This window comes from Mangifera indica, chromosome 5 (assembly GCF_011075055.1).
Source record: "Mangifera indica cultivar Alphonso chromosome 5, CATAS_Mindica_2.1, whole genome shotgun sequence".
NCBI lineage: Eukaryota > Viridiplantae > Streptophyta > Magnoliopsida > Sapindales > Anacardiaceae > Mangifera > Mangifera indica.
In genome coordinates, this window is record NC_058141.1 from 15,999,544 (window position 1) to 16,024,661 (window position 25,118).

The 25,118-nt window shown below is 36.9% G+C and overlaps 6 protein-coding genes and 1 pseudogene across 8 annotated transcripts; 2 read left to right on the forward strand and 5 right to left on the reverse strand.

Moving 5' to 3' along the window:
- Positions 1 to 123: 123 nt before the first annotated feature.
- On the reverse strand, positions 124 to 1,926 carry LOC123215935 (pentatricopeptide repeat-containing protein At5g66520-like). The gene has a single exon (XM_044636251.1). It carries the CDS (start codon positions 1,868 to 1,870, stop codon positions 329 to 331), a length of 1,542 nt encoding a protein of 513 aa, XP_044492186.1. The 5' UTR covers positions 1,871 to 1,926; the 3' UTR covers positions 124 to 328.
- An 83-nt stretch (positions 1,927 to 2,009) lies between these two features.
- LOC123215934 (SWI/SNF complex subunit SWI3A-like) lies at positions 2,010 to 5,389 on the forward strand. 2 transcript variants are annotated; one of them, XM_044636249.1, is made up of 7 exons: positions 2,010 to 2,209; positions 2,339 to 2,880; positions 3,346 to 3,840; positions 4,204 to 4,322; positions 4,452 to 4,501; positions 4,794 to 4,957; positions 5,061 to 5,389. In XM_044636249.1, the coding sequence occupies exons 1-7, from the start codon at positions 2,122 to 2,124 to the stop codon at positions 5,256 to 5,258; spliced, it is 1,656 nt and encodes a 551-aa protein (XP_044492184.1). In that variant the 5' UTR covers positions 2,010 to 2,121; the 3' UTR covers positions 5,259 to 5,389. The 2 variants fall into 2 exon arrangements, with proteins under 2 accessions (XP_044492184.1, XP_044492185.1); XM_044636250.1 differs by having other exon boundaries at positions 2,013 to 2,209; positions 3,349 to 3,840.
- Positions 5,390 to 5,541: 152 nt separating this feature from the next.
- On the reverse strand, positions 5,542 to 8,024 carry LOC123215936 (ACT domain-containing protein ACR6-like). Its single transcript, XM_044636252.1, has 7 exons — positions 7,771 to 8,024; positions 7,462 to 7,507; positions 7,256 to 7,370; positions 7,106 to 7,173; positions 6,427 to 7,020; positions 6,238 to 6,342; positions 5,542 to 6,144 (listed from the first exon to the last, which is right to left on the reverse strand). The coding sequence occupies exons 1-7, from the start codon at positions 7,815 to 7,817 to the stop codon at positions 5,803 to 5,805; spliced, it is 1,317 nt and encodes a 438-aa protein (XP_044492187.1). The 5' UTR covers positions 7,818 to 8,024; the 3' UTR covers positions 5,542 to 5,802.
- A 3,881-nt stretch (positions 8,025 to 11,905) lies between these two features.
- On the forward strand, positions 11,906 to 17,165 carry LOC123215514 (recQ-mediated genome instability protein 1). 2 transcript variants are annotated; one of them, XM_044635640.1, is made up of 8 exons: positions 11,906 to 12,447; positions 12,603 to 12,773; positions 13,425 to 13,570; positions 14,567 to 14,823; positions 15,386 to 15,717; positions 16,064 to 16,174; positions 16,254 to 16,382; positions 16,515 to 17,165. In XM_044635640.1, exons 1-8 carry the CDS (start codon positions 11,944 to 11,946, stop codon positions 16,686 to 16,688), a joined length of 1,824 nt encoding a protein of 607 aa, XP_044491575.1. In that variant the 5' UTR covers positions 11,906 to 11,943; the 3' UTR covers positions 16,689 to 17,165. The 2 variants fall into 2 exon arrangements, with proteins under 2 accessions (XP_044491575.1, XP_044491576.1); XM_044635641.1 differs by having other exon boundaries at positions 15,407 to 15,717.
- On the reverse strand, positions 17,132 to 18,746 carry LOC123215515 (11-beta-hydroxysteroid dehydrogenase 1A-like). The gene is made up of 6 exons (XM_044635642.1): positions 18,514 to 18,746; positions 18,236 to 18,428; positions 18,070 to 18,155; positions 17,864 to 17,995; positions 17,617 to 17,781; positions 17,132 to 17,548 (listed from the first exon to the last, which is right to left on the reverse strand). The coding sequence occupies exons 1-6, from the start codon at positions 18,694 to 18,696 to the stop codon at positions 17,222 to 17,224; spliced, it is 1,086 nt and encodes a 361-aa protein (XP_044491577.1). The 5' UTR covers positions 18,697 to 18,746; the 3' UTR covers positions 17,132 to 17,221.
- A 673-nt stretch (positions 18,747 to 19,419) lies between these two features.
- On the reverse strand, positions 19,420 to 21,372 carry LOC123217487 (annotated as a pseudogene).
- Positions 21,373 to 22,225: 853 nt separating this feature from the next.
- LOC123217604 (11-beta-hydroxysteroid dehydrogenase A-like) lies at positions 22,226 to 23,967 on the reverse strand. The gene is made up of 6 exons (XM_044638695.1): positions 23,743 to 23,967; positions 23,439 to 23,631; positions 23,274 to 23,359; positions 23,063 to 23,194; positions 22,819 to 22,983; positions 22,226 to 22,728 (listed from the first exon to the last, which is right to left on the reverse strand). The coding sequence occupies exons 1-6, from the start codon at positions 23,959 to 23,961 to the stop codon at positions 22,438 to 22,440; spliced, it is 1,086 nt and encodes a 361-aa protein (XP_044494630.1). The 5' UTR covers positions 23,962 to 23,967; the 3' UTR covers positions 22,226 to 22,437.
- Between the last annotated feature and the right edge of the window lie 1,151 nt (positions 23,968 to 25,118).

A 25,118-nucleotide genomic window follows, 5' to 3' on the forward strand; every position in this document is an offset into this window, starting at 1 on the left:
TCAAACCCATGCTCTGAATCCGTCTATAAGGTGTACACAATTGGAGTCAGCTAAAATTTCTATGGTTCAAAGCTCCATTTTCAGTGTCATTATTCACATCGGTATGCTGGCAGTTCGAACAAATATTTGAAATAGCCAGTAAGTGGCCGATGTCAAACTGATAGTGTAAATCCTGAATTGAACAACCGCGCTTGTAGATGTGAAAATCAAATTAGGAACACTATGGAAAAACTGTGTTTATGTCTTGCTTATCTCGGTGCACAATTTATGTGCAAGACAGAGTGTGAGTTATAATCTGCCAAATACACCGGTTGATAATTGGATGCATCTACCTAGTATAACCTTCCTTTTTTAAGCTTATGGCAACATCTTCCAACATGGAATATATATCTTGAGAACACCGGTGCCTGACATCTCCGACCATGAATTCATGCACAACATTATTTATCTCAATTAAGCTGTGGCCAGGGCTCTTTTCAATCTGTCTCTCTTTCATAAGCCTCCTCATCCTAGCCACGTCGTCCCATCGTTCGTTTGCTGCATATATATTTGACATGAGAACATAATTTCCATCATTAAATGGTTCTAACTCGATCAGATGCTCCATTGCAGTCTCACCCAACTCAACAACATTAGAATTTGCACAAGCAGTCAACAATGTTCCCCACAAAACTCCATTCGGCTCCATAGGCATGTTTTTCACAACCTCATAAGCTTCATCCAATAGCCCTGCCCTACACAGAAGATCTATTAAGCAACCATAATGCTTAATATTTAGTTCAATCTTATAATCACTTCTCATCTTATAGAAAATCTCCTTCCCTTTCTCAACCAGGCCTGAATGAGAACAAGCAGACAGAACAGCAATCAATGTTATATCATCTGGTTCGATTCCCCTCGTTTGCATTTCCCCAAACCTCTCAAGTGCTTCCTCTCCACAACCATGCATTGCTAGTCCTCCGATCATGGAATTCCATGTACAAACACTCTTCACAGGCAAAATCTTGAAAACCTTTGAAGCTTCGTCAATGTGCCCACATTTTGCATACATGTCAATAACAGCAGCACCAAGCTTATGGTTAAAAAAGATTCCATTTTTATCAATAAATCTATGAACCCATTTTCCCATCTCCAATGCACCAAGATTAGCACAAGCTGATAACACACATACCAATGTCAGCTCATTTATCTCAACCCCACAATTTCTCATTTGATAAAACAAGTCAATTCCTCCTTTGTACCTATTTTGCTTAACATAACCATTGATCATTGCAGTCCACGTCACCACATTTCTCTCAGCCATTTTATCAAACAGCAACCGGGCGGACTCGATGTCGCCAAAACCGCAATAAAACGCTATCAAACAAGTCAGTGAATGTATTTCCGATTTAAAATCTTGATTCTTGGCAACAAGGGAGTGAACAGCTTTGCCTTGTTTAAGGCTTCCACAAGCCTTCAAAAGGATTGGGTAAGTGAAATTATCGGGCTCTAGCCCTTTGCATCTCATATGGATATAAAGTTGAATAGCTTCATGACCTAAACCAGCTTCAGAGTAGCCTCTAATCATGGTGTTAAAAGCAAAAATAGAAGGGTTAATTATCTGATTTAAAACTAAACGCGCATAGTCAATTTGGGATGAGTTCACCAGGGACTCAACGAGCTTGGCTAGTTGAGTTTGGGTAATAGCGAATTCATTGAATGAAGTTTTGATGATTTGGGCATGGATTTGCTTGAATTGGACTAAATGCGTGCAACCCTTGAGCAATGGGAGAATGTTACGAGATTTAGAAGTTGTATTGAAGTTTTCTTGTGATTTTGTTGAGTTGGGAATACAGGTAAACTGAGAAGAATTTGTCAAAAGCTGCACCATGTTTTGCACTTGCGACTAACACAAATTACTCTGGCGGTGAAAATAGTAATTTAATTCAAAATTAATAATATGTTTCAAAAAGCAGGAAAGTAATCTATGGTTGGGTCGGCATCCTACTTGTCAAATTCTTATTGGTCAGTGACCTTACTTAGGTACCTCTTGAATACCCAAAAAACCTCGACTTCCCTAAACCTTCGAGAGACGGAAAATCGTTTGATTGCTTGCGGCTCAACTCACGATCCAAGTCCGAAATGGATATCTCACAACATGACGCCAACTCTAAACCGAATCGTTCAGGCGGACCCGTCTTCGAACTCTATACCATCCCAAGCCACTCCAGTAAGTCTCTTCCTCCTCGCCTCTCGTAATAAACCTAGAATTCTCGTTTGTTTCCTGAGAAAATAGTTTCTCAGCATAGAATTTCTAGTAAGAAAAATCCTTTAACGGAAATTAATTTATTTTGCTTAGGTTGGTTTAGGTGGGACGACATTCACGAAACGGAGCGTTTTGCTTTAAAAGAGTTCTTTGATGGGAGCTCAATTTCAAGAACTCCTAAAATATACAAAGAATACCGGGACTTCATGATAAATAAGTACAGAGAAGAGCCTTCAAGAAGGCTGACATTCACTCAAGTTAGAAAATCACTTGTGGGTGATGTTAGTTTGCTTCACAAGGTCTTCAATTTTTTGGATAAGTGGGGTTTGATAAATTTTGTTGCAACTGCGAGTGACGATACAGATAAATTGGAGGGAATTACAATGAAGGATCAAGTTAGGGTTGAGCAAGGAGCCCCAAATGGGGTTCGTGTGGGTGCCATGCCAAATTCTTTGAGGCCAATGTCCCCTCCGCATTCTGGAGGGGAAGGTAGAATGGTGGATGGTGAGAACGGGTTTAAATTGCCCCCGCTGGCGTCATATTCTGACGTTTTTGGTGATTTGATGAAGTTGAAGCGGTTGAAGTGTATGAGCTGCGGAGAGAAATGTGATTCTGGATGCTATGAGTATAGCAAGGTTTGTGTGTATATATTGATGCTCTTTGCTTTCAGACTTACTTAAAATTGTATATTGTACCTGTGTATTCAATGTGTTTAGTTTTCTTATTTGTTTGTTTATATTTGTTGTGTTTCATTTCTTTTCTGCCTGGGAAATTGTTGCCTTTGCCTCTCCCAAAACCTTAGAGACGATATTCTTTAAATATTATCTTAATTCTAACATTCCTAATCTTCAATTATTAAATCATTATCCTAATTCAATTATTCAAATCAGTCATTATCCTAATCTTCAAATATCTAATTGTCAATCATCTAAGTATAAGAAAAACCCTTGATTCTAAATCTTACATGTGTAAATAATGCTGGCCTCTGTTGATTACATGTACAGAAGTTGTCATACAAGGTTTCTTTTGTTCTCTCCTTTTATGTTTTATTTTTTCTTGTAGTTTTTCTGCAATGCCTTTACCAATTCTATTTTCATCAGCAGGGTAGCTTCATCATTTGTGTAGAATGTTTCAAAAATGGAAATTATGGGGAGGACAAGTCCATGGATGATTTTAATTTAACTGACAACAATAGAATAAATGTTACACATGGATCTACCTGGACTGAGGCTGAAACCTTACTTCTTTTAGAATCTGTTATGAAGCATGGGGATGACTGGGAGCTTGTTGCTCAAAATGTTAAAACTAAGAGTAAGCTCGATTGTATTTCAAAGCTCATTGAGCTGCCTTTTGGGGAGCTTATGATGGGTTCTGGCCATGGAAGGTTTAGTCCTGATGGCTCTACTGTTACCACAAATATTGCTACACATGGACTAATGACTTCATCTGAGCATCAAGACACAAAAGTTGGGGATCAGGTTCATGAGAAGATGAATAAAACTGAACAAAATGGAGATGCTGCAAGTCAGGAACCTCCTGCAAAGAGAATACGAATCACTTCCCTTTCAGATGCTGGCAGTTCCTTGATGAAACAGGTAAAGGTGCTTGGCCAGACTGTATCATATAAAACCTTACCAGACTGTCCTTTCAATATTATGTAGTAATTTTACTTATCAGGCTTTATTTTTTTCTTACTTAACAAAGTAAGTATGTTATACAAACTTTAAATTGTGTAGTCTTCTCATGGCTTTGCATATTGTGCTGCTGGTATTGCATACTTATGTGTGCATATGTTGGCTGGAGAAAAAGGAAAAGAGGGACTTGTAATCTAGTTTTTAGAATTTCTCTAATTTGATTGACTACAGACTACCCATTTTAATCAATAAAAAACATATTGATTTCTAAAATTTCATCTTATCTGTCTTTGTGTTATAAATGATTGACACTGCTTCTATTAGGTTGCTCTAATCTCAACCATGGGGGGACCACATATAACTGCTGTTGCAGCTGAGGCTGCAATCACTGCACTTTGTGATGAAAGCTCATGTCCAAGGGAGATATTTGATGACAATGAGGAGTATGTAGGCTATGGTCTCCCACTATGCCTTTTTTTCTTTTGAAGTCCATGTAATGCTTTAAGTCAAATGGTTAGCTTTTCTCTTATCACTGTGATCTTGACATTATCTCGCACTTTTTTATGTTTCAGGGCTGCCCAGATCAATGCTTCAGAGACAAAGGAAGCATCCTCCCTGTCAGGTAACTGTTGTAATCACAATTGTTCAAAATTTTTTAGACAGCATAAGTAGCTGGCATACAGAAATTGGGGCAACCAACTTTGGCGTCTCTGCTACTTTATGCTCAAAGCTTTCTATTAGATGTCAAATCTTTTTGGTTCCTCTCATTATTTCATATATATATTACTTTAGTGTTCATTTTTATGGTTCTCTTTCTGTCTATATGACAGATTTTACTCACCCTTTTACGCAGTTTTTCAATAGTTGCGTAGCTCTTCCCTAGTCATTTATTAGCTTTCTATTGGTTCCTGTAGGAAGTCAAGAGACAGCGACAGAAAATAATGACATACCTCTAACTTTACGAATTAGAGCAGCAACAGCAACTGCTCTTGGGGCAGCTGCTGCTAATGCCAAATTATTAGCTGACCAGGAAGACAGGGAGATTGAACATTTAGTGGCCACCATGATTGAGACACAGGTAGGTTAAGTTTTTTTTTATTTCAGTTTCTCTTTGTTCCTTGTTGAAAGACTTACTGGTATGCGGTTCGTAATATCTGTTCTTTTCATTAATGCTTAATTAGTTAAAGAAATTGCACTGCAAAATCAAGCATTTTGAAGATCTGGAGCTGATAATGGAGAAGGAATATGTTGAAATGTTGGAACTAAAAGAATGTCTTGTAGCAGAGCGGATTGACGTTTTACAAAGGGCTTTGAGTGCTGGTGTATCTAGATGGAGAGATCATACTTTTATTAAATCGCAAAATGATAGAATAGTTTGATGTAGTACTTAGTAGATTTCATTTCAATTTAATGTAAAGGGTTAGAAGTAGAATAGACGAGACTGTAATTGAAAATTTCTAGGATTATGTATAATTTTTTTTTATCTGTTGTCAGAAGCAATTACCGTCAATCTCTGTGTCTCTTGTTTCCTTTCTCTTACGTTTTTGGCATTACAGCATACACCCACTGATTTGCGTAATGAACTTTATTTCGTCAGCGGTAATTTAAAGTGCATAAGCTTGATTTGATTCTGTACTTCCCACACAGGTATTTGTTTAGAAGTCTTGTGAACGTAGATGATTTGCATTCGATTTATGCTAAAAAGGGTTCCTGTACAATCCAATTTCTTATTCTTTTTCTCTCATTTGTACAATCTGTTAAATTTCACACTATAGAGAATGCACAAAAGAACAAAGGAAAAAGACTGGACGCCAACAACCAATTTTCACTATAATTTGGTCCTTAGTATTGTTTTCTTGAAGGAAGCACAAACACTTGGCTGCATCTTGAATAAATTCCACTGAGGTATGAGCAGAGCAACATCTATGAGCAAGATTTGATTAGTTTAAAATTGTGGAAGCTTCGTCTCCTGAAAAAGTTTCCAAAGAAGAAACTTGTTGCTGCCTCCTGAGGAAGTTTCGCAGACATATCTGACTTCCCTTTAACCCGAAGCACAGTTTGTCCTATCTGATCTTGAATCAAATCAATAATTTTGGGGTCGACAGGATTCCCAGACACATCCGTCACAAAGAAACTACCTTTGGCTTTACCTCCGTTTGTCCATATTTCTGCTCTTCTAATGTTCAAACCATTCTCACGAAGTATCCTCGTAATATCTGAAAGAAGACCAAACCGATCATCTGTACACACTTCAAGCTCTAGGCCCTACATTAACACAGAATTTTGCCATCAGTCATGTATAATCTATTTCCCCCCACCCCAAGAAAAAAAAAATATTGATGAAGAAATAAAACAAACCTCTGAGGCTCGCCTCTCAATAGCTGCTTCAAGACAAGCCATAACTCGTTGTCTCTCAGCTTCTGAACTTATAGGGAATCCATCCACATGTTTGATGTAGTATTCCTGCAAAATTAGTTTTCCAGAGTTATAAAAATTAAGCCACTGCTGTGCTCAATTCATCCATGATAAAACCATCTGTAATCATACTTGATAAGCTTCTGTTGTTCCGGTGATAACTGTGCCATGATAAACCACATATTGCATATCTGTTAAACTGCATAGAATGTCAAACATTAACTTAGGCCGGTCTGGGGACCTTATAGTCACTGCTGTATAGTCTCGATCACTGCAATCCATCAGTGTTACATGAGGCCTTGAAGTTTCGCACTTGGGACTTTCAGGCCTCTCAAAATCCCTATCTGCGAACAACATTTGGTGTAATCTTCTTTCTCTGTACATTACCCCATTTGAAGAAATGGACATTCGTGGGGTCCTGAAATCTGTACTGTCTCGCAAGATATTACAGAGGAGTTGCTTGATTTTTGACAGCCTTTCAGGGTCTTCAATTGCACAGCCGGATGATTGGTCTGTGACATGGAGAACCGCAGCAGCTCTGGCATTGTGCGTCCAAATGACGGCATTTACCACATTGCAGCTGAGGTCTGTTAGGACTGCAGACACTTCCGACAGTAATCCAGGCCTATCGGCGCCAGTTAGTTCTATTGAGGTGTGTTGTTCAGAGGGGATTACACCAACTGAGCTTCTCATTGAATTTAAGAAACTTGCATTGGTTTCAAGAGTCTGAAAAATGAAAAAATGAAGATTTTCAACATAAGATCTCCAAAATATTGAAAAACTTTGGCAATAAGAACGAAATGTTGCTTACTGATTGTAGATAATTGACGGTTCCTTTCTCTCTGATCTTTTTCCCATCAGTGTCGGTAACATAAAAAACTGGAAAGCAAGATACAAAATTAGAAAATGACATGAAACAGAGATATATATATATTTTGTGAAGTAGGTAAATAAGCCATACCATCCATTAAATATCCTCCGTCAGAAGATACATATGCTTTTGTTATAAGAAGGTTTAGGTCTTTAAGAACTTGGAGAACTTCAAGCAAAAGACCGTGCCTATTGACGCCATCAACCTAAACAACAACAGTTAGATGTTGAAGACAATGGTAAAGAAATATTACTATTTCAGTTGCATCAACTACATTGAAAAATTGCAGTATTCACCTGTATAACAGTGGCATGCTCACAAACATCATTGTCAATCACCACCCTGCAGCCAAAAAATGCACATATAAGTAGAGAAATCGCGGAAATAGAGAGCTGGAAAAGCTTCAGAGAATTATTTCTCAGGCCACATAAACACAATCAATGTTGCAAAATACAAGATAACTTAAAACTTTCTGGCTCTAGAAAGAATTATCATGAGAAAGGAGAAAACAGTGAAGTAGACATGGCAGAGCTTGTCAAAACAACTGGAAAAGCAAAATTCTCTCAGACCCATAATCTAATTTTTCTTATGAATTCAAGCCTTACCTTGGAGGGTTCATTCTCCAGATAAGCTTTGCAAACTCATCTTCCATTGCCAAACTATTAGTTTCTTCTAGGAACTCCAAATTTAGAAATAAAATTAGCTAGGAAGTTACAACTTACAACTAAAAAATCTTAGAGAAATGGTTGGCTTTTATACAGGAAGATTGAAGAGTAACGAACAAGAACAGACTGTTAATTTACCCATATTTGAGTAATAATAAAGTAGTTGCGTGCTGGGTAGCAATAGGCCAAAAGAAACAGTTAAGACGTATAAAGCTTCTTCCGATCTGCCTCACTCCATCTCTCGTGTTAGGTGAAACTACTAGCTTCTATACTTGCATTGGCATTGAGCTTTTCGGGAATCTAAATTCACATGAGATAATCTATTAATTCACGTGTCGTAAATTTTAGATTTTTTTTAGTGTCTAACATAAAAAAGTTTTTTGATTATAGGTTTTATTATAATATATGAACAATATGAAATTGTAAGTAGTGAATAAGATTACGGATATGATCTCGAAGGATCAAATAAAAAAATGAGGAAAAAAATTATTTAATTCCTGATATTTGGTACAACTACCTTTTACTATCGTAAAATATTTTAGTAACATTTTGATCCCTAATAGTAATGATAATTGTTTTTGTTTCCTAAAGTTTCTTTATCAAGGGACCAAAACGTTATGAAATGAACTTGTAATACTAAAATATACGCCTGCCAAACCTTGAGGCCGAATGAATAAGTTTTACTTCAAACAATGATGTCGAAATGTTCGTTTATGTAAATAGAAGCTTGAGATGAGCTGTGCTTCCAAAAAGGACAAACTTGGAAAGGTGCTATAGTGATACAGAATCAATGAACGTGGCTACAGGACTCAGTGACCAGCCATCAAATTTTGAGTCTTTCTCTTCATTTAATAGGCTATCAGAATTTGATAATGTTATTGAGCTCAACAACTATACTGAAATTTTTTGTAAAGGCAGTTTTAGTCTAGAGAGTTCAAATTCTCCTGCTTTGCCGTATGGATTCAAGTAAGATTTCCTTTGAAATGAAAAGAACTGTGCTGAAATTATAGTACCCACTCAACGCCCCATTATGAGATCACCCGGGCCACCCTCAAATTTAGGTAGAATAGGGTGCAGCATGCATTTACTCTATTGACGTAAGAATTAGACAGGCTAATTCTCAGCTGTCAAAATGAAGCATGACGTTTGATCCACGTTGCTCCATCACAAGTATGTTTTGAATAAGGGGAAGGACTATTTCCCACCTAACTTTTGATGCGTTTTTAAAATATCATTCATAACAAATAAAAATTTATTTTTTTCATCTGTAACTAAACTGTCGTCTAATTTTTCAATTAGAGACAGGGGCAAAATCATCATTTACTATTTAAAACTTTAAAATTTTACCGTTTTTCGCCTCCAAGTTTTAAAAACTAATAACTAACTCATCCTCAAAGTTTGAAAAGTTTAGATTTCACCCCTAGGGTTTGCTTCCTTCTCCGACCACCACCGACGGTCGACGCAATCGATCGATCTCCCATCTCCGACTACAAAAGACAACGAAGGATGACCCTTTGTCGCTCAGATCTGGATAACGAAGCGTCATCCAGATCTGAAAGAACAGACGAAGGACGATGCGACGAGCGACGAAGGATGGCGAAGAGTTGTCCTTCGTCGTCTGGGTGGAGCGACGAAGAGATCTCCGTCTCTTTGTCGCATTGTGCGACGAGGAGATGAAGATCTCTTCATTGCACCACCGCCGTCGCACCGGGAGAAGGAGGAGGCCGGTGATGACGGTAGAGATGACGTCGGGAGATGAAGTTGAAGAATAGAGGTGAAATTGCTAGTTTTGAAAGTTATGGGGGGCGGTTGTATTTTGAAAAATATTGAAACCCTAGGTTTGGGGGTGAAAATGTTAGTTTTCAAAGTTTAAAAACTTTAGGTAAGGTGAAATGTTAGTTTTTAAAACCTAAGGGGGGTGAGTGGTAAAAACCTCACATCAATTTTGTGATGAATTGTGCAAACTAAATTGAAGGGTATTTTTGTCATTTCATCTAACAAGGGTAAAACAAACATTTTTACCCTTATGCAAATAGATATCATCCATATTAAAGGCTCATGAGTGGGAAAAATAGATTTTCATCTGCTGTGGGTGGTATTTTGAAAACGCATCAAAAGTTAGGTGAGAAATAGTTCTTCTCCCTTTTAATAAGGCCAAAGGGGCCATTAAAAACCATAGTTAGTGCTTTTACTCGTTTAATGTCTGCCCAGGCCAATTCCTGATCTACTTTTAGGAGTTGACATAATACGGTGGTTGCAGCAGTTGGGTTATAATTTCCATCTTCAGACAATATCATTTCAAGGCTTGTGCTAAGGATTTGTATTCGTTATTCTCCTTGCACTTGAGATATTCCGACTTTTACCTCGTGTCTCAAATTTTCAAGACAATTTCACACCTGAGCAAATCATGTGTTTTCTTATTTTAATAGTGTAAGTTTGACATAGAAAAAGAAAAAAGAAAAAAGAATTTGGGGAGAAAATGCTGATAATAAGGATAACATTATTGTGAGACAAAAAGATTTTAAGAAGATTTCCTTGCTTCTTCTGGTGATACCAAGAAAATGTAAGTGATTGCTTGTCTGTTTCCAGTACATAAGTTAGGTTACAGATTTATCACCATCAATCATGGTGAATTAAAGTAGCAACCATTGCTGAAACTGCAGTCAATTCACGAGTGTCAGGAATTTTCCCTCATTAGCTTGACCTTCTGAGTTCGGCAAGGCCTTTTTTATTCAACAAATGCATTTAGACAGTGTGCATGGAATAAAGTTGGATCCCAAATGCACACTTCCCCATATCTAGACCCAAAACCAATTACCCCAGAACCATGCAAGCAGGAACAAGACTCCGATTCACTCCTTCTGAACACCTGTTGGGCACTGATTTTAGTGTCTGGGGAAAGAACAACACATGTTACACATTTAGAGGAAGAATACAAAACGCAGAATCATCATATCTCCCATTAGCTTTAGCTGTTAAATATAAATGAAGTATGAAAACTACCTAGTGATGAAGTGAATGATCATATGGCTATAATATAGCAGCTGATCAATCCCATTCTATTTCTCAGTGTATTTTGCTTAGTTCTACATCCACCAAAAATACCATTACCCACTTTTCACTTAACATTATTGAATCCTGATCCATGAAAGATTAAAATATGGTGTAGGGTATGTGCTATAGCATAGATTCATTCAGCTATATTTACTTGCATCAATGTGGATCTCCCACTTTCTACAATTATCTTTTTTAAAAAAGGGAGGCCCTCTGCATATGTTGAGCAATGATTATGATGATTTAATTTTGTTCCCCTTCAGAAAACATCGCCTGCTCTTGGAAACATTTTGCAAATGTTAATGAGAATTCTTCATCCACTGCCTACCTAGCCTCATTCTTGTTGTTGTCCCAGCTAATTATTCTGTTCATCTCCTCCAACCGTGGTCATTTTCAAATGGGTCATCCTTCTAAAGTAAAACGACCCAACTACTACATTTACTTCAGCTTTTGGATGGTTGCTTTGTGCTTGAATGAAGTTTGTATTACTATATGAATTAATTATTTTCTGTTTACATACTGTTCCCAGCTGGTTGATTCCTTGAATCGGTAAATGCATTTAATTAAATTTGAAATTGTTGTTTGGGCACTAAACTTTCGATCCTTATCCACTCTTTCTCTGAAAATTGTATTTGGTTACATATTCAGCAAAGATAGAATACATGATTCAAAGGGGGCTGTTTGAGTGTCAAACGCTCGAGCTTTTAAGCACAGGAATAAAAAATTAAATTTTTTTGTGTGATATTTGAAGATTAAAATTTTAATTTATTTAATATAATAGATTTGAGATTTTATCTGTTTGATATTATTAATTTAACCCTAAAATGATGCTCCAGCTCAAATACCTTTTTCTTTTTCGATATAAAAAATATAATCAGACTATAAATAAATCAAACCTAAACACGAGAAAAATATAAAAATAGTTTAGTGGGCAGATTTGGGCCTGGAGCCTCTATAAAATGGGCTGAGTTGACGGTTTGTCTAGGTCCATTCCCTCCCTAACAAAAGAATAATAATGACTCTTTAACAAAAAATGGAGGGAAACAGGGAGACTCAAAAATGCCCAGACGTCGCCTCAGACTCAACTGCTCTTCTGATTCCGAGCAAGAAGAAGAATTAAACCAACCACAATCCCCACATCTCCATCAAAATAACCAACAGACTACTATTGTTCACCCACCCGTCGAATTTTCTCCTTCAACTACTAATTCTAACTCGAACCTTAACCCTAATCCCTATCCTACCGAGCCCCTCCCTAACTCCGACGAAGACGATGAAGATAACTCCTTCATGGAACCCCCGCCCACAGTACCAACTGATTCTCCGATTTCAGATATGCTGTTGACTCTTGGATTGAGGTTGAAGAGAGATTGGCTAGATTCTTGTATTCAAGGACTTGAGAGTTCCGTTTCGGGTTTCTCAAACCTCGCTGTTTCGGCAAAAGCAAAGCTTTGTTTTCAGCAGTTTTTGTTTGCAGATATGACTTATTGTGGTGCCGGTGTGCTTCCGAACAATTTGGATTCATTGCATCTGGTGGATCTCAAGGGACCTTTTGTTTTGCAGGTTTGTGTATGTTTACTTTGTCATATTTATTTCATTTTCTTTTGAATTGATATATTTTTTAAATTTATATTCAAATTTAGTGTAAAATTATTAACTTTGGATATGCATTTTTTTTCTTTAAACAGTTTTAGTGGTATGGAATTTTATTTTTCCAGGTTGATGAAATAGTTCATATCAGCTGTCCTCTACGAGGCAGGTATCAGGATGCAGCTCCTGGGATCAAGAGGTGCCTCAAGTTGTCCATGACAGATGGTGCTCAACGTGTGTTTGGCATGGAGTACAGGCCAATTAAAGATCTCAAAGTTTTGACACCTGCTGGATTGAAGGTTTTCATTTTTTATTTAATGGACCATCAACGGTCCTCTCCTTTTGCAAAAGAAATTTCTATTTTGCGGCTGATAGTGTCTGGTTACAAGGTTAAAAAGCTTCAGAGTTTAATGTTTATACTATATTGTGGGATAGTTCATTTTCAAAGAGGTTTACGCTCCCTTTGGACTACCGCAGAAGGTGCATAGGCAATGCACATAATTGTGTAGTCATGGGTAACGTTGACATTCCTGACAGTTGTATCAAATTGGGGAAGGTGCTTGCTGCGGATTTAAGGTGTTTGAATTGTTAATTGAAGGCTAACTTAACTGTAACATGATTGTAAGTCAAATGGTTTTCTGCTTGTCAATGCTTGACAGCAAAATTAAAACTAAAAAAGAGCGGTTTTGATGCATTATGTGTGAAAGTATTTTCTGCTTATTGGTGTGGTCTATTCCCTGTTTTTGCTCATACAAAATTTAACCTTTTCCGGACAGGGTATACTTTCCCTTTTTCTTTTGCTAGTATATTGGCTGTGTCCTCTTACTTGTCATGCAGTTTACTTGTTATATTTGCATCTGAACTGTTTCTTGACTTGACTATTCTTCATGCCAAGTGATAACTAGTCTCTTTTCATTGCTCAGTCGTTGTTATTCCTTTCTGGATGTCAGGTTGTCATCTGTAATGTACATATACGGCATGGACTACTAATGCTGGTTCCTGAAGCTATAGAAGTCCTTGGAGGAATGGTGCAGGAGTTGGAAGTGGCGCGCCAGCATCTTGTTGAGGAAGTAAACAAGCCACCTAGGGGCAAAAGGTATTTTTTGACCTTTTTGCAGATTTCCAACATATTGCTATGTATGTTGTACATCGCAATGTTACCAACAAGATGTTTCTCCCCCATATGTATTACCTGGCACATAACTTGATTTCACTGAATTTTCACTCTCAATATCTTGACATATCCTTGTTATGAGTGGAAAGTGATATTGGTTGCTATGAACGGTTGATGTTGTAGAATTATCCACACCCAACTTTCTATGCATACAACTTATATTTAGTTAGTGCTTGTGTTGAGGGATAAGAGTTTGCTTATTATAGCAGATACTGGATGGAAGCTTGATTTCAAAGTGTATATGTGGGTGGAATAATTTGATTAAATTAGTTATAGAGAGTGTTGTAGTTTTAGAACTGTTGCATGGCAAAATCCTTTGTGACTCTAGAGGTCAGGGAGTATGGTCTAAATATTGTATGGTCACTTTTTATTTTCATATTTGTGAAGTGGTATCATAGGTGGATTTTTATCAAAACTAAAAGGTACATTTGGTTTGAAGGAATAAAAGATTATTTTGGTTAATCTATCTTTTATTACTAATATTATTCTGTTTGGTTTGTATGATAATAAAATATTAAAGTATTATTTTATTATTAAGTTGATGTGACAGGTAATACATTACTGTTTTCTCTTTAGATATTAAAAAATTATCAAGGTAATCTTAATTTTGTTATAATTTTATCATTTTTTGATGAAGTTAATCTAACATATTAAAGACATTTAAGTAAAATAATATCTTAGTATTTTTTTTATTATTATCAATTAAACATAATAATTGTTTATACATACCAATTTGTTCAAATAAATTATAATTTATATTCATTAATTTTTAAAATATTCTATTTTTGTGGTAATCTTTCAATTTTGGTAATAAAAGATTCCTTGAACCAAACACCCTAAATGTTCTTTTAAATTCCACTGCCTGACGCCTTCATGTGCTTGATCAAAGGGCGATTATTTTTACTAAACCTAATGCAGGACAAGAACAGGAGTGGTTCCTTCTTTAGCTACTAGGGCTACTCTTGCTGCATGGCCTTCAAATGGTTTCAATGTTACTGGGCAGACTGATAGTTCAATGTCACAGAATGCAACTTCTTTCAGAGCAAATGAGCAAGCTCGGCAGACAAATGGTTCAGCATCACAGAATGCGTCATCCTCTCGAGCAAATGAGCAAGACTGGAAGACCAATAGTTCAGCATCACAAAATGCAACTTCCTTCCAAGCAAATGAACAAGGTTAGTATTTCTTATAGTCATTTGTACTTTTTGTTATTATACTCTTGAAGAGACAGGGACTTAAAGGTTTGGGGGTCAAAGAACTTTTTTAATCTGTCAAATACCTACAATAAGTTCATGTAGCATCCATAATGTGTGTGCTAGACATACCATGTGATCTTTAGGGGAAATTATAAATTTTATGCTTTTGCATTCTTAACATTCTTTCTTTCTTTCCTTTTTATTATTTTAAAATTTAAAATTATCTTAATTTAGTTGATGTCTCTGTTCTTTTCTAGTTTAGGGACAAGTCTATGTAGAAGAATAGGTCTTTTGGTGGTTGACTCAATGAGTTGAGGTTAAACCAAACCCTTCAGAAAACGATAACAACATTTATGAGGCATGTTTCAAGATATAACTATAAGTCAGTATATTATGTATGTGTGATTGCTTGTTTGATGCTTTAGTTAGTAAAATGTGGATTGATATATGTTGGACTTCATGATTCATTAACATAGAGTAGGCAGTTGGAGAGCTTATGATGATTTTCATGTAAAACATCTCCTTTATTCATGGACTTTAGGTGCTCCTGTGGTTGTGTCAGGCACCAATATCAGTCAAAGAAGTACAGTTGTTCCAATCAATAGGGTGGCTATGGCTAATTCATCATCTAATGTTGTCATGGATTTTGAGGAGATGCGTATAGATGCTGTTCCCACAAGCCACGTAAATTCATCAGCCAACTTAAACTCTGGTGCTGTATTCGATGCTGAGGATGTTAGTATGGTTGATGAGGTTGAACACCCACTGATATTAACTGGAGAACGTGAAAGCCCTTTCACTTATTTGGCGAGTTTGTCAGCAAAGTGGGCTGCAATGAAGGAGAAAGCCCCTTCTGTTCAGGGTAAAATTAAGGTTTGTCCAACACATTCATATTTTCCATTATCAGTTGCTTGTCTCCTTTTGTTGATTATCTTTTAGCACTGAGCTTCTATTAGATTATGGCATATTTTGCTGGCTCCTCTCGTGCTAATTTAGTCCAATTCATTCAACAAAGTCAAATAATTAATATGACCGCTCATTGTATTGGTAATATATTTCAGATGAAAAAAATGTAAAGTGAATATTTTCAGGCTAAAAAATAGTCTTTGAAACGATATGCACTCATGTTGTGGAATAATATTAAGCTAATCGGTAAATTCTCATTGTCCACCAGTTTCATTATGCGTTTATATTTGAATGTTGAATTTATGTTTTGCAGTGTTTTTTAACTGGTGTTAAGAGATTCCAATATAAAGGGAGAGAAACATATGAGCTCCTGGTTTATGTTGATGATGGTAGCCTCATCTCTGAAATCCTGATTGACCACAGCGTAAGTTGAATTTTCAAAAATTGATGCTATGAGGTTGTTATAAATATGAAATGCTGATTAGGTTTATATGTATTTTTAGGTTGTACAGAATGGAATAGGTTATACTCCTGCGGAGGTAACTGCAGCTCTTTCCTCATCAGATACGAAAACAGTTAGTGACATGAAGGAAACTTTCAGACAGTTTCAATTACTTTTAGTGAATTTTGAGGTAATATTGCTGACTACACAATATTATAACCTTCTGCTAGATGATTAATATGACCGATTCTGCTTAAGAGATGGAGGATTCCTGTCATGTTACCGACATGTTTACTTAATTACCTGGAATTTTTTGTTGCAGGGGACAATGCTTTTGGAGATGAACGAAACATCTCCTCATCCAATTGCTCTCGAGATGACCCAGGGCTGTCCTCCATCTGATGCAAGGTTGCTTCTGAGACGACTGAAGCCCCCTCCTGCTCATGCCCAAACTCCACGTTGTTCATCCATTAATCCCATTGAATTATCTCCTTGATTTGGCCCTCTTCCACCAGTCGTCTGAGATAGAAAATTGAAGGATGATGAAAATAGGTTTCAATGAAAATCTGTAGTAGTTCCAGATTTTATTTTCGTTCTAGTCCTCCTTTAAGCCTAGATTCTTCTATATTCGATTTTCTAGTCATTCTTTAAATCGCTTACAAGAAGGGACCGCGAAACCAATGAAAGGGCATGAAGATTTGAATGATGAACTGCTTATCGTGTTCCTGGTTGCTAGACTGTAGTTTTAGGTAACTGGAGCAAGGGATCGATTTGTTCTAGAGAGAATTACACTGACTGCTGTCTGTCCTACGGAGAAGAGTGAGAATGCATCAGATGACAATGCGAAGTGATTATGTTTTTGGCGAAAATGAGATGCCGCCACCGATGTATCAAGATTTGGATAATGATAACCACAACCAAATTGTATCTAGATTTGGATATTAGATAAATGCAATTTTTATAAACTGCTAAAGACGCTATAGCCACTTGATATAAGAGAAATCAAGTTATGTTTTCCCATTTCGACATTTAGTATGGAGACCGCCTATACCTTTCATGATCTAGACGGGCCGTGAGCTCATGAAATGGGACTGTGTTTGGGGTTAGAAATTCCTTTATCCCTCTAACGATATCCAGCAACCTCTTGCTTACTGCGTCTCTCTGTGAAGCCCCAGGTCCAGTGACCAGTAGCATGTGGTTGAAACACTCTATTATCTCTGGCCAAAACGCTTTCAAGAAAAATGACACCCTGACCCAAGATGGCTCTGCTAAGTATTTGTCTCCGCGGCATGCACTGTTAACAACAGCTTGTGCACACTCTTCGGTTGATCGGACTGGCATCAAGCTTACTCGAACCTTAACAGCAAAAGTCAGTTAGAAGTGATTTAATTACAATAACAATCAAGCATGTGTAGAGTAGTTACATCTCTCATTTCTTTGTCTACTTCCAATTTGCCTGCTTTGTTTAGGAACTTCCCTTCAGTCATTTCTGACTCGATCACACCAGGACTCACGATTGTTATTCTAATGTCCTCCCCATATTCAACTCTTAATGTCTCGTATAAAGCAATTACAGCTGCTTTGCTTGCCTGGAATCATGGGAAAATTTTTATTGATGACTATTGATAGTAAGAGAGTAAAAAGAGAGAGTCGATCAAAGAGATTTCCTACACAATAGATGGTCATTCTTGGCACAGGTAACCATCCAGCAGCAGATGCAATGGCAATGATCTTTCCTTTGCTCTGCTTTAGATATGGAATTGCGAAGCAAGCGCTATAAGCTGAGCCCCAGAAGTTGATGTCCTAAGAAAAGATAGTGAAAGTGATTCATCTGAAAATAATTGAGCATTAACAGTGGTTGCAGTTAAGAGTATTACCATGGCTGGTGCGGCTCTCGTAATGTCGGGGTAGTCTTCAAACATGCAGACTGGAGCGACACCAGCATTTGCCACAAGATGGTCCACTGTTTACACAAAATTCCATTAACACGTTATAAATTCCTGAAAAAAGCCCGAAAATACGGAAGCCCCTTTCTCCACTTACATCGACCAAAGTGCCTCACTGTTGCCTCAGCAAAATGCTTACAGTCTTCCACCTTGGTAACATCTCCGGGAATGACAGTAACATTAGGTGAACCAATCAGCTCTGCTCGTCTGGCAACTTCTCGGAGCCGAAGCTCTCTTCTGGCGACTAAGGCTAAACAAGCTCCTCTCCTAGCATACTCATAAGCAAGATGCTTCAAAACGACACAACCACACCTATGAATTTACTAATGAAAGCATCGGTATTCAGAGCTAATAAGTATATAGAGTGGTGCAAACCTCGCCGATGACTGAAGATGCTCCAGTAATAAGTACAACTTTTCCAGCCACATCTTCACTGAATATGGTTCTTATGGTGAATAGGAGAAACTTGAATAAGAAATATGGTGGCATGAAGAAGGGCAGCGTAACAAGCGCTACAAAAGGAACTGTAACGTTTAAGAACTTATTGATCAATTCCATAGCTTCTCCACAGTGAAAAGAGAGAAAGAGAAACTAGAGTTCCTTGTTTGGGTAACTGATTTTAAGTAATGGATGGGTATGGTGAAACGTAGCAGCCTTGCATGGAGAGGAAACAACACGTTGGTAGTTTATGCTTAGACCTGGCAAGACATAGAAGCTGGCAGCTAGACAAATCTTATTTGTACCTGGGCTGGGCTCTAAGGACTCTTTATTACATGATGGGATTTCCATGATCCATCAAATGTACGTTGTGAGTCCTTGCAGCAGCCATGCCCCCTTCACATCCCGAATTAATTGCAGTTTGGATTAGACTAGGCCGTGCCAGACCTCAGTCCCTCCCATCGTGCTTTTGAGTTAGGTCGTCTTAAGATCCCTTTTAGTACAGATCTAGTGAGGTGGGCTGACCCATCAGAATAAAAGGGCCGTGATATGACTTAATCTCAAAGCCTTTGGTGTGGTTTACAACCTAACACAACTAACATTATAATAGTAAATCATATCAAAATAAAAAGGTTTAGGTTGTATAACAGGTTAATCTAACTTTTTAATATATGTAATTTGAATTATTCAAAACCCATTGAGGTAAGTGAACATCTTTAAATTAAATGATTAGAAATTAAAATTAAAATATTTTGAAAGCTTTAGATTGCATTAAATTCTATAGGGACCACTTCTCTAGTAAGCAAACGAGTTTCCATTTGGAAAAGACCCTAATGCATGTCATTGTGCAAATTATGTTTTAATCATATACTCGGTACAATTTATTATAATTTCATTTGAACACTGACCTTTGTCTACCAATTATTTTAATACTGTTTTTGCTATTTTATTAATTAACTTCACATTGAATAGCACACGTTTAGCAAACATGACACATTGCCATATGGTACACAAGCTTGACGATAATCTCTATTCTGCCTTTTGCTCAACAGATTGTGTTAAGCTTCCTTTCAAATTCTTCTTGGCAGCTCCATTTGTAATTGAAGTGCTGGACCGGCTAACGCGAAATGCTAAGCGGTTGCAACACTCAATCACCTCAGGGCAAAGCGCCTTGAACAGGAACAGAACTCTAACCCAAGCTGGTTCCACCAAGTACTGGTCCCCTCGGCAAGCACTTTTTACTATTTGCTTTGCACATTCTTCTTTTGATTCCATGGGGATAAAACCCAGACCCTAACCATTCATCAATCATTCAAACAAATAATCCATGCTTAGAAAGTTGGTAACATTCCTATCAATTTTATATTTTGCAGATGATGTCCATCTTGAGTTTTCAATCATAGCAATTGAAATAAATTTGATCATGTCTCGTTATGGAAGAACATCTTCCTTCATCCAAAGGCTTACCTGGGGGAAAGTTTGATCTTGGGTCATTTCTGATCTGATGAGGCCTGGAGTTACAATGGTTATGCCAATCTCCCATCCAATCTCCGTTCTCAATGTCTCATAGAAGCTAATTATCGCTGCCTTGCTCGCCTGAACCCAATAAGACAACACAATCATCCATCGGACACTGATAATGATAACTGAAACACAGCTATTTTTTATCATATTTGTCTTACATTATAGAAACTCAATCTTGGAATAGGATACCATCATCCACAAGTTGAAGCAATCACAATGATCTTCCCTTTGCTCTTTCTGAGGTGTGGCATTGCAAAATGGGTGTCATAGACCGTGCCCCAGAAGTTTATGTCCTACAAATTCAATTCTGAGTTGTTACATCTTATTTATTGAATGTAAATGACAATAATCGTGCGTTGTCAAGGATGAGGTTAAGTTGTTTTTGGGTCCCTTTCGAGAGGGCCAGTTGCTTATTTTTCTTTAAAGACACATTTATTTGCCCAAAAAAAAAAAATCCTGTGTTGTGTCTCTTGTTTTAACAAAAGATAAAGTAACAAGCAAATTAAGTGGCGTTGATGATTTACCATTGTCGGAGTGAAATCGGTGATACGATCGACATTCTTAAATAAGCCTCCTCTTGCAATCCCAGCATTGTTCACCAGATGATCCACTGTTGCAGTGACCACATAATAATTAAACATCGAAAACTATTTACGTCGCAAGAGAAGATCTACAAAAACGGTAGCACATACGTCTGCCAAAATGGTCGACCGCAGTGTCAACAAACCGCCTACAGTCTTGTGTGACCGAAACATCAGCAACAACAGCAACGACATCCGGAGAGCCAAGATGCAGAGCCCTTTCTACCACAGATCCCAGAGGTCCCTCTCTCATGTCAACCAGGACTAAATTTGCTCCCCTCTTTGCATACTCATACGCCATTTGCTTCAAATTTTTATAACAACATCTTCATCAGAATAAAAAAATAGTATTGTAAATAAATAAAAGAAATATGACTAAACATATAGTCAGAAATATGGTTCCAACCTCGCCAATGCCTGAAGCTGCTCCAGTGATGACCACTACTTTTCCGGCCACATTCTCACTGAAAATGTGTCTTTTAATACAATGAAGAACCTTGAAAACAAGATATGGCGGCAATAGAAAAAGCAGTGCTATGAATCCTATGGGCGGAAGTAGAATGTTCATCAACTTGTGAATTAATTCCATAATCAGTGTACAAACAGATGTTGCAATTGTTCCTTGGGAAATATAACTTTAGCAAGCTTTTATAGAATGATAAAAGAGACATTTCATTTATTTTGGACAGCTGAATTTACAGAAAACCTTTAGTGCATGGGATCCACTTCTTTTATTGCAGTTGTTAACGATGATATTAATTTTGGAAAGGCCAAAGGACTATTTCCCACCCAAAGTATGCGCATTTTGCAAGATCCTCCCCATTAACTTTGAAAATCTTATTTACACGCTCATAAACTGTTAAAATTAACTGAGTCTGTTAGTTATATCATTTTCTCCCTCTCAACCCTAAAAACTAATAGATTCACCCCAACCCAAGTTTTAAAAAACAACATTTTCTCCCTTAGAGTTTCTAATTTTTAGATTCAATTTTTTGACGTCGTTTCTTTTTTTGTGACGACCTCTAGGCGACGCCTCTTCCTCTTCGATGTGATCTCCTTCCAACGGCTCTCCTAAGAGTTCTCATTGACGAAGACGAATTGTCTTCGTCTAGAGACAAAGGCGAGGTCTTCGTCGATGGGGAGTCTTCGTCGACGACCACTCCTAGGAGAGCTGTTGAAAGGAGGCCGTGTCGAAGAGGAAGAGATGTCGCCTGGAGGTAGTCGGAGAGGAAGAAACGATGCCGAAGAATTGAATCAAAAAATTGGAAACCCTAAGGAGGAAAATGCTACTTTTTAAAACTTGGGTTAGAGTGAAATTATTAGTTTTTAGGGTTTAGGGAGAAAAATAAAATCAAATTTAAGTTTATTTTTAATAATACAGATAAAATGATAATCTTACCTTTGAAATTATTAATTTTAACTGTTTACAGATAAATAAATGAAATTAGCAAATTTAAAAACAACATACCTTGTGTGGGAAATAATTCTTTGGCCTTTTGGAAATAAAATGAGTTTTAGGGACATTAGCGAGATGATAGGATCGGTAAGTAAAAATATATTAATAATTTATTTAGAGTTCGGACGGAAAATATTTCCATATCTTAACTCGATATTAGTTAAATAAACAAGGCATACACTTGTGCCCACCTCTCACCCTCATGTACAACATAGTTTTATTGACTACCAAACAATAAAAAAACTAAAACAACTTTGGTTCCTCAACACCAGACCTCTCACCCCCATACATATTAAAGTTTTATTCTGTCTTGATGTCAGGAGATTGGTTGGTGGATGGGCATACAACTCTCTTGGCACCAGTAAGGTCCAGGATTTTCTCACTGGGCGCTTCGGTGGGTGGAACCCCTGGTTCACATAGATAACACATTCTGTAAGTCCACTCCACCAACTCAGGGCACAACACCTTTAACCAATAAGTGATCCTGAACCATGATGGCTGTGTTAAGTATCTATCTCCTCGGCTAGCACTGTTTACTATTGCCCTTGCACAACAACTTACTGATGCAACTGGGACTACGCTTGTTTGAACCTAATCCCCATAAAACAAAATCAATTTAATCAAACACATTAGTAATGAAACTATCCCTATCATATGTGATATAAGAACAGAAGATCTTACATCTCTCATGTCTTGATCCACTTCAATTTTGCCTTCCCTGGTAAAGAATTTGCCTTGGGTTAATTCTGACTCTATGAACCCAGAAGTCACAATTGTTATGTCAACATCTGACCCAACTTCAACTCTCAATGTCTCAAAAAAGCTTAACATCGCCGCCTTGCTCGCCTGTAATTGAAATATCAGAAAAACTACAAATAAACAAATATTGAAGATTAAAATGAAAGGATTTTGAAGAAGAATGTACATTGTAGAAGCTATGTCTGGGAGCAGGCAACCATGAAGCCGAAGATGACAAAGCTACGATCTTGCCTTTGCTACGTCTGAGATGTGGAATTGCGAATCTAGTTGTATAAACCGAACCCCAGAAATTTGTATCCTGCCAACAAAAAACACGGGACTCAAAAACCCCACCTACTTATTTCTTTCTATTTGATATTAGTCGAAGAATGAGTTACCATTATGTACTTAAAATTAGTGATATCATCCGTTTCTTCAAATGTGCAAACTGCCCTAATGCCAGCGTTGTTTACAAGATGATCCACTGCATCTCGTACCCATACACAGCCAAATTAATTAATATACTATAAATTTTAAGAAAATTACTACTGATTTGGTCTTACATCTCCCAAAATGATGAACAGTTTCCTCGATTAAATGCCTGCACTCATCAACCTTTGAAACGTCAGCAGGAATGGTGATAACTCCAGGAGAACCAATGTGACAGGCTCTATCAGCAACTTCTTCCAAGCTTGTTTCTCTCCTAGCGCAAAGAGCTAGGCAGGCTCCTCTGCTAGCATACTCATAAGCCAATTGCTATATATAAAACGTTATATAAATTAATCAAAAGGTCCTAGTAAGGGACAAAGGCTTTCATAAAATGATTAGGATAATATATTGCAAGGGAGTTGATTATTAATAAATTGCCTCTCCGATGCCAGAAGAAGCACCAGTAATGACGATGACCCTTCCCTCAAGATTTTCACTAAAAACGGTGCCTAACAGATAAATGAAGAATTTGTAACAGAGATATGGTGGTAAGAAGAGGCACAAGAAAAAGAAGGCAAATGGAGGAGCTACAAGGTTGAGAAACGTGTTAATCAAATCCATAACTGAGTGAAGTAAGAGATAAAAGAAAATTTTCATAATGGAAGCTCGATTATGTTAGTGTGTTTATAGTGATGGGAAGGGAATGTGGTGGAACAAGAGATAGAAGAAGGTGTTGGCACCATTGCATGGATAGGATTTGACACGTCGTCTGAGACGAACCGCATCACCTCCCTATTTGTCATTTTATCACTTTTGCCGCCTCAAATTTTCAGAATGGATGATTACGTGCTTTAGTTTCTCCGCTAAAAACCTCTTATTGAAGTCTCAAGAAAGTATTTTGATCTGATATCGCTACAGAAGTCTTTATATTGCAATTTTCAGTTCAAGCTAGAAATAAAATTATTCAATCAGAAATTCGTGTGGTGAAGATATGGACCGGCTTCTTGTTCAGACTCTAATTCTTAGTGGATCCATTAGCCCAAGATTCAACAAAGAAAATATTGGGCTGCCCCAATACTACTTTGAGTCCAAAACCAAAGAGAATCTTAGGAACAATAAACCAAATTAGAAGATTATTTTCCGATTTTTAAATAGACAACTATAAATTATTTCATAAATTTTAATTATTTTATAAAACCCCAACATCAAAATTTAAAATGTGGAAAAAAAAAAAAGCAATATACATATGTTATGGGATCAAAACTCCTTAGATAATAACACAATCCAGAAGTTAGGTGTATTGTCAAGATGCAGATTGATTCAAGATATGAATAAAAAATATTTTCACTAAGAGATAATAAGAAAAAAGATAATAATAAGATATATAGTAACACAATCTAAAGATCAAGTGCATTACCAAAATATAGATTAATTCAAAATATAAACGAAAGAAACTTTCTATTAAAAGACAATGAGAAAAATGATAGTAATGAGAGGATTGATTGTTGATATTTAATACAATTTTTATAATTTCTTTAATATTGAATATCTATTTCTTATTGACATAAAACTATTTCCTATGGTATTAACAATAGTAATTAAAGTGTAATTATTATCTTATCATATTGAAAGTAAATATTCATCCGATAATAATAACACTTACAAAAAAATCGTAATCTTACATTTTATGTGTTTTATTACACATGTAACTCTAATATCTATTTTAATAAATTCAAAATTACACAGAGATTCGGAGGAAAGGAAAAACCATGATAATTTTTATTACACTTGGGGTATGTTTGGTTTAGGTAATA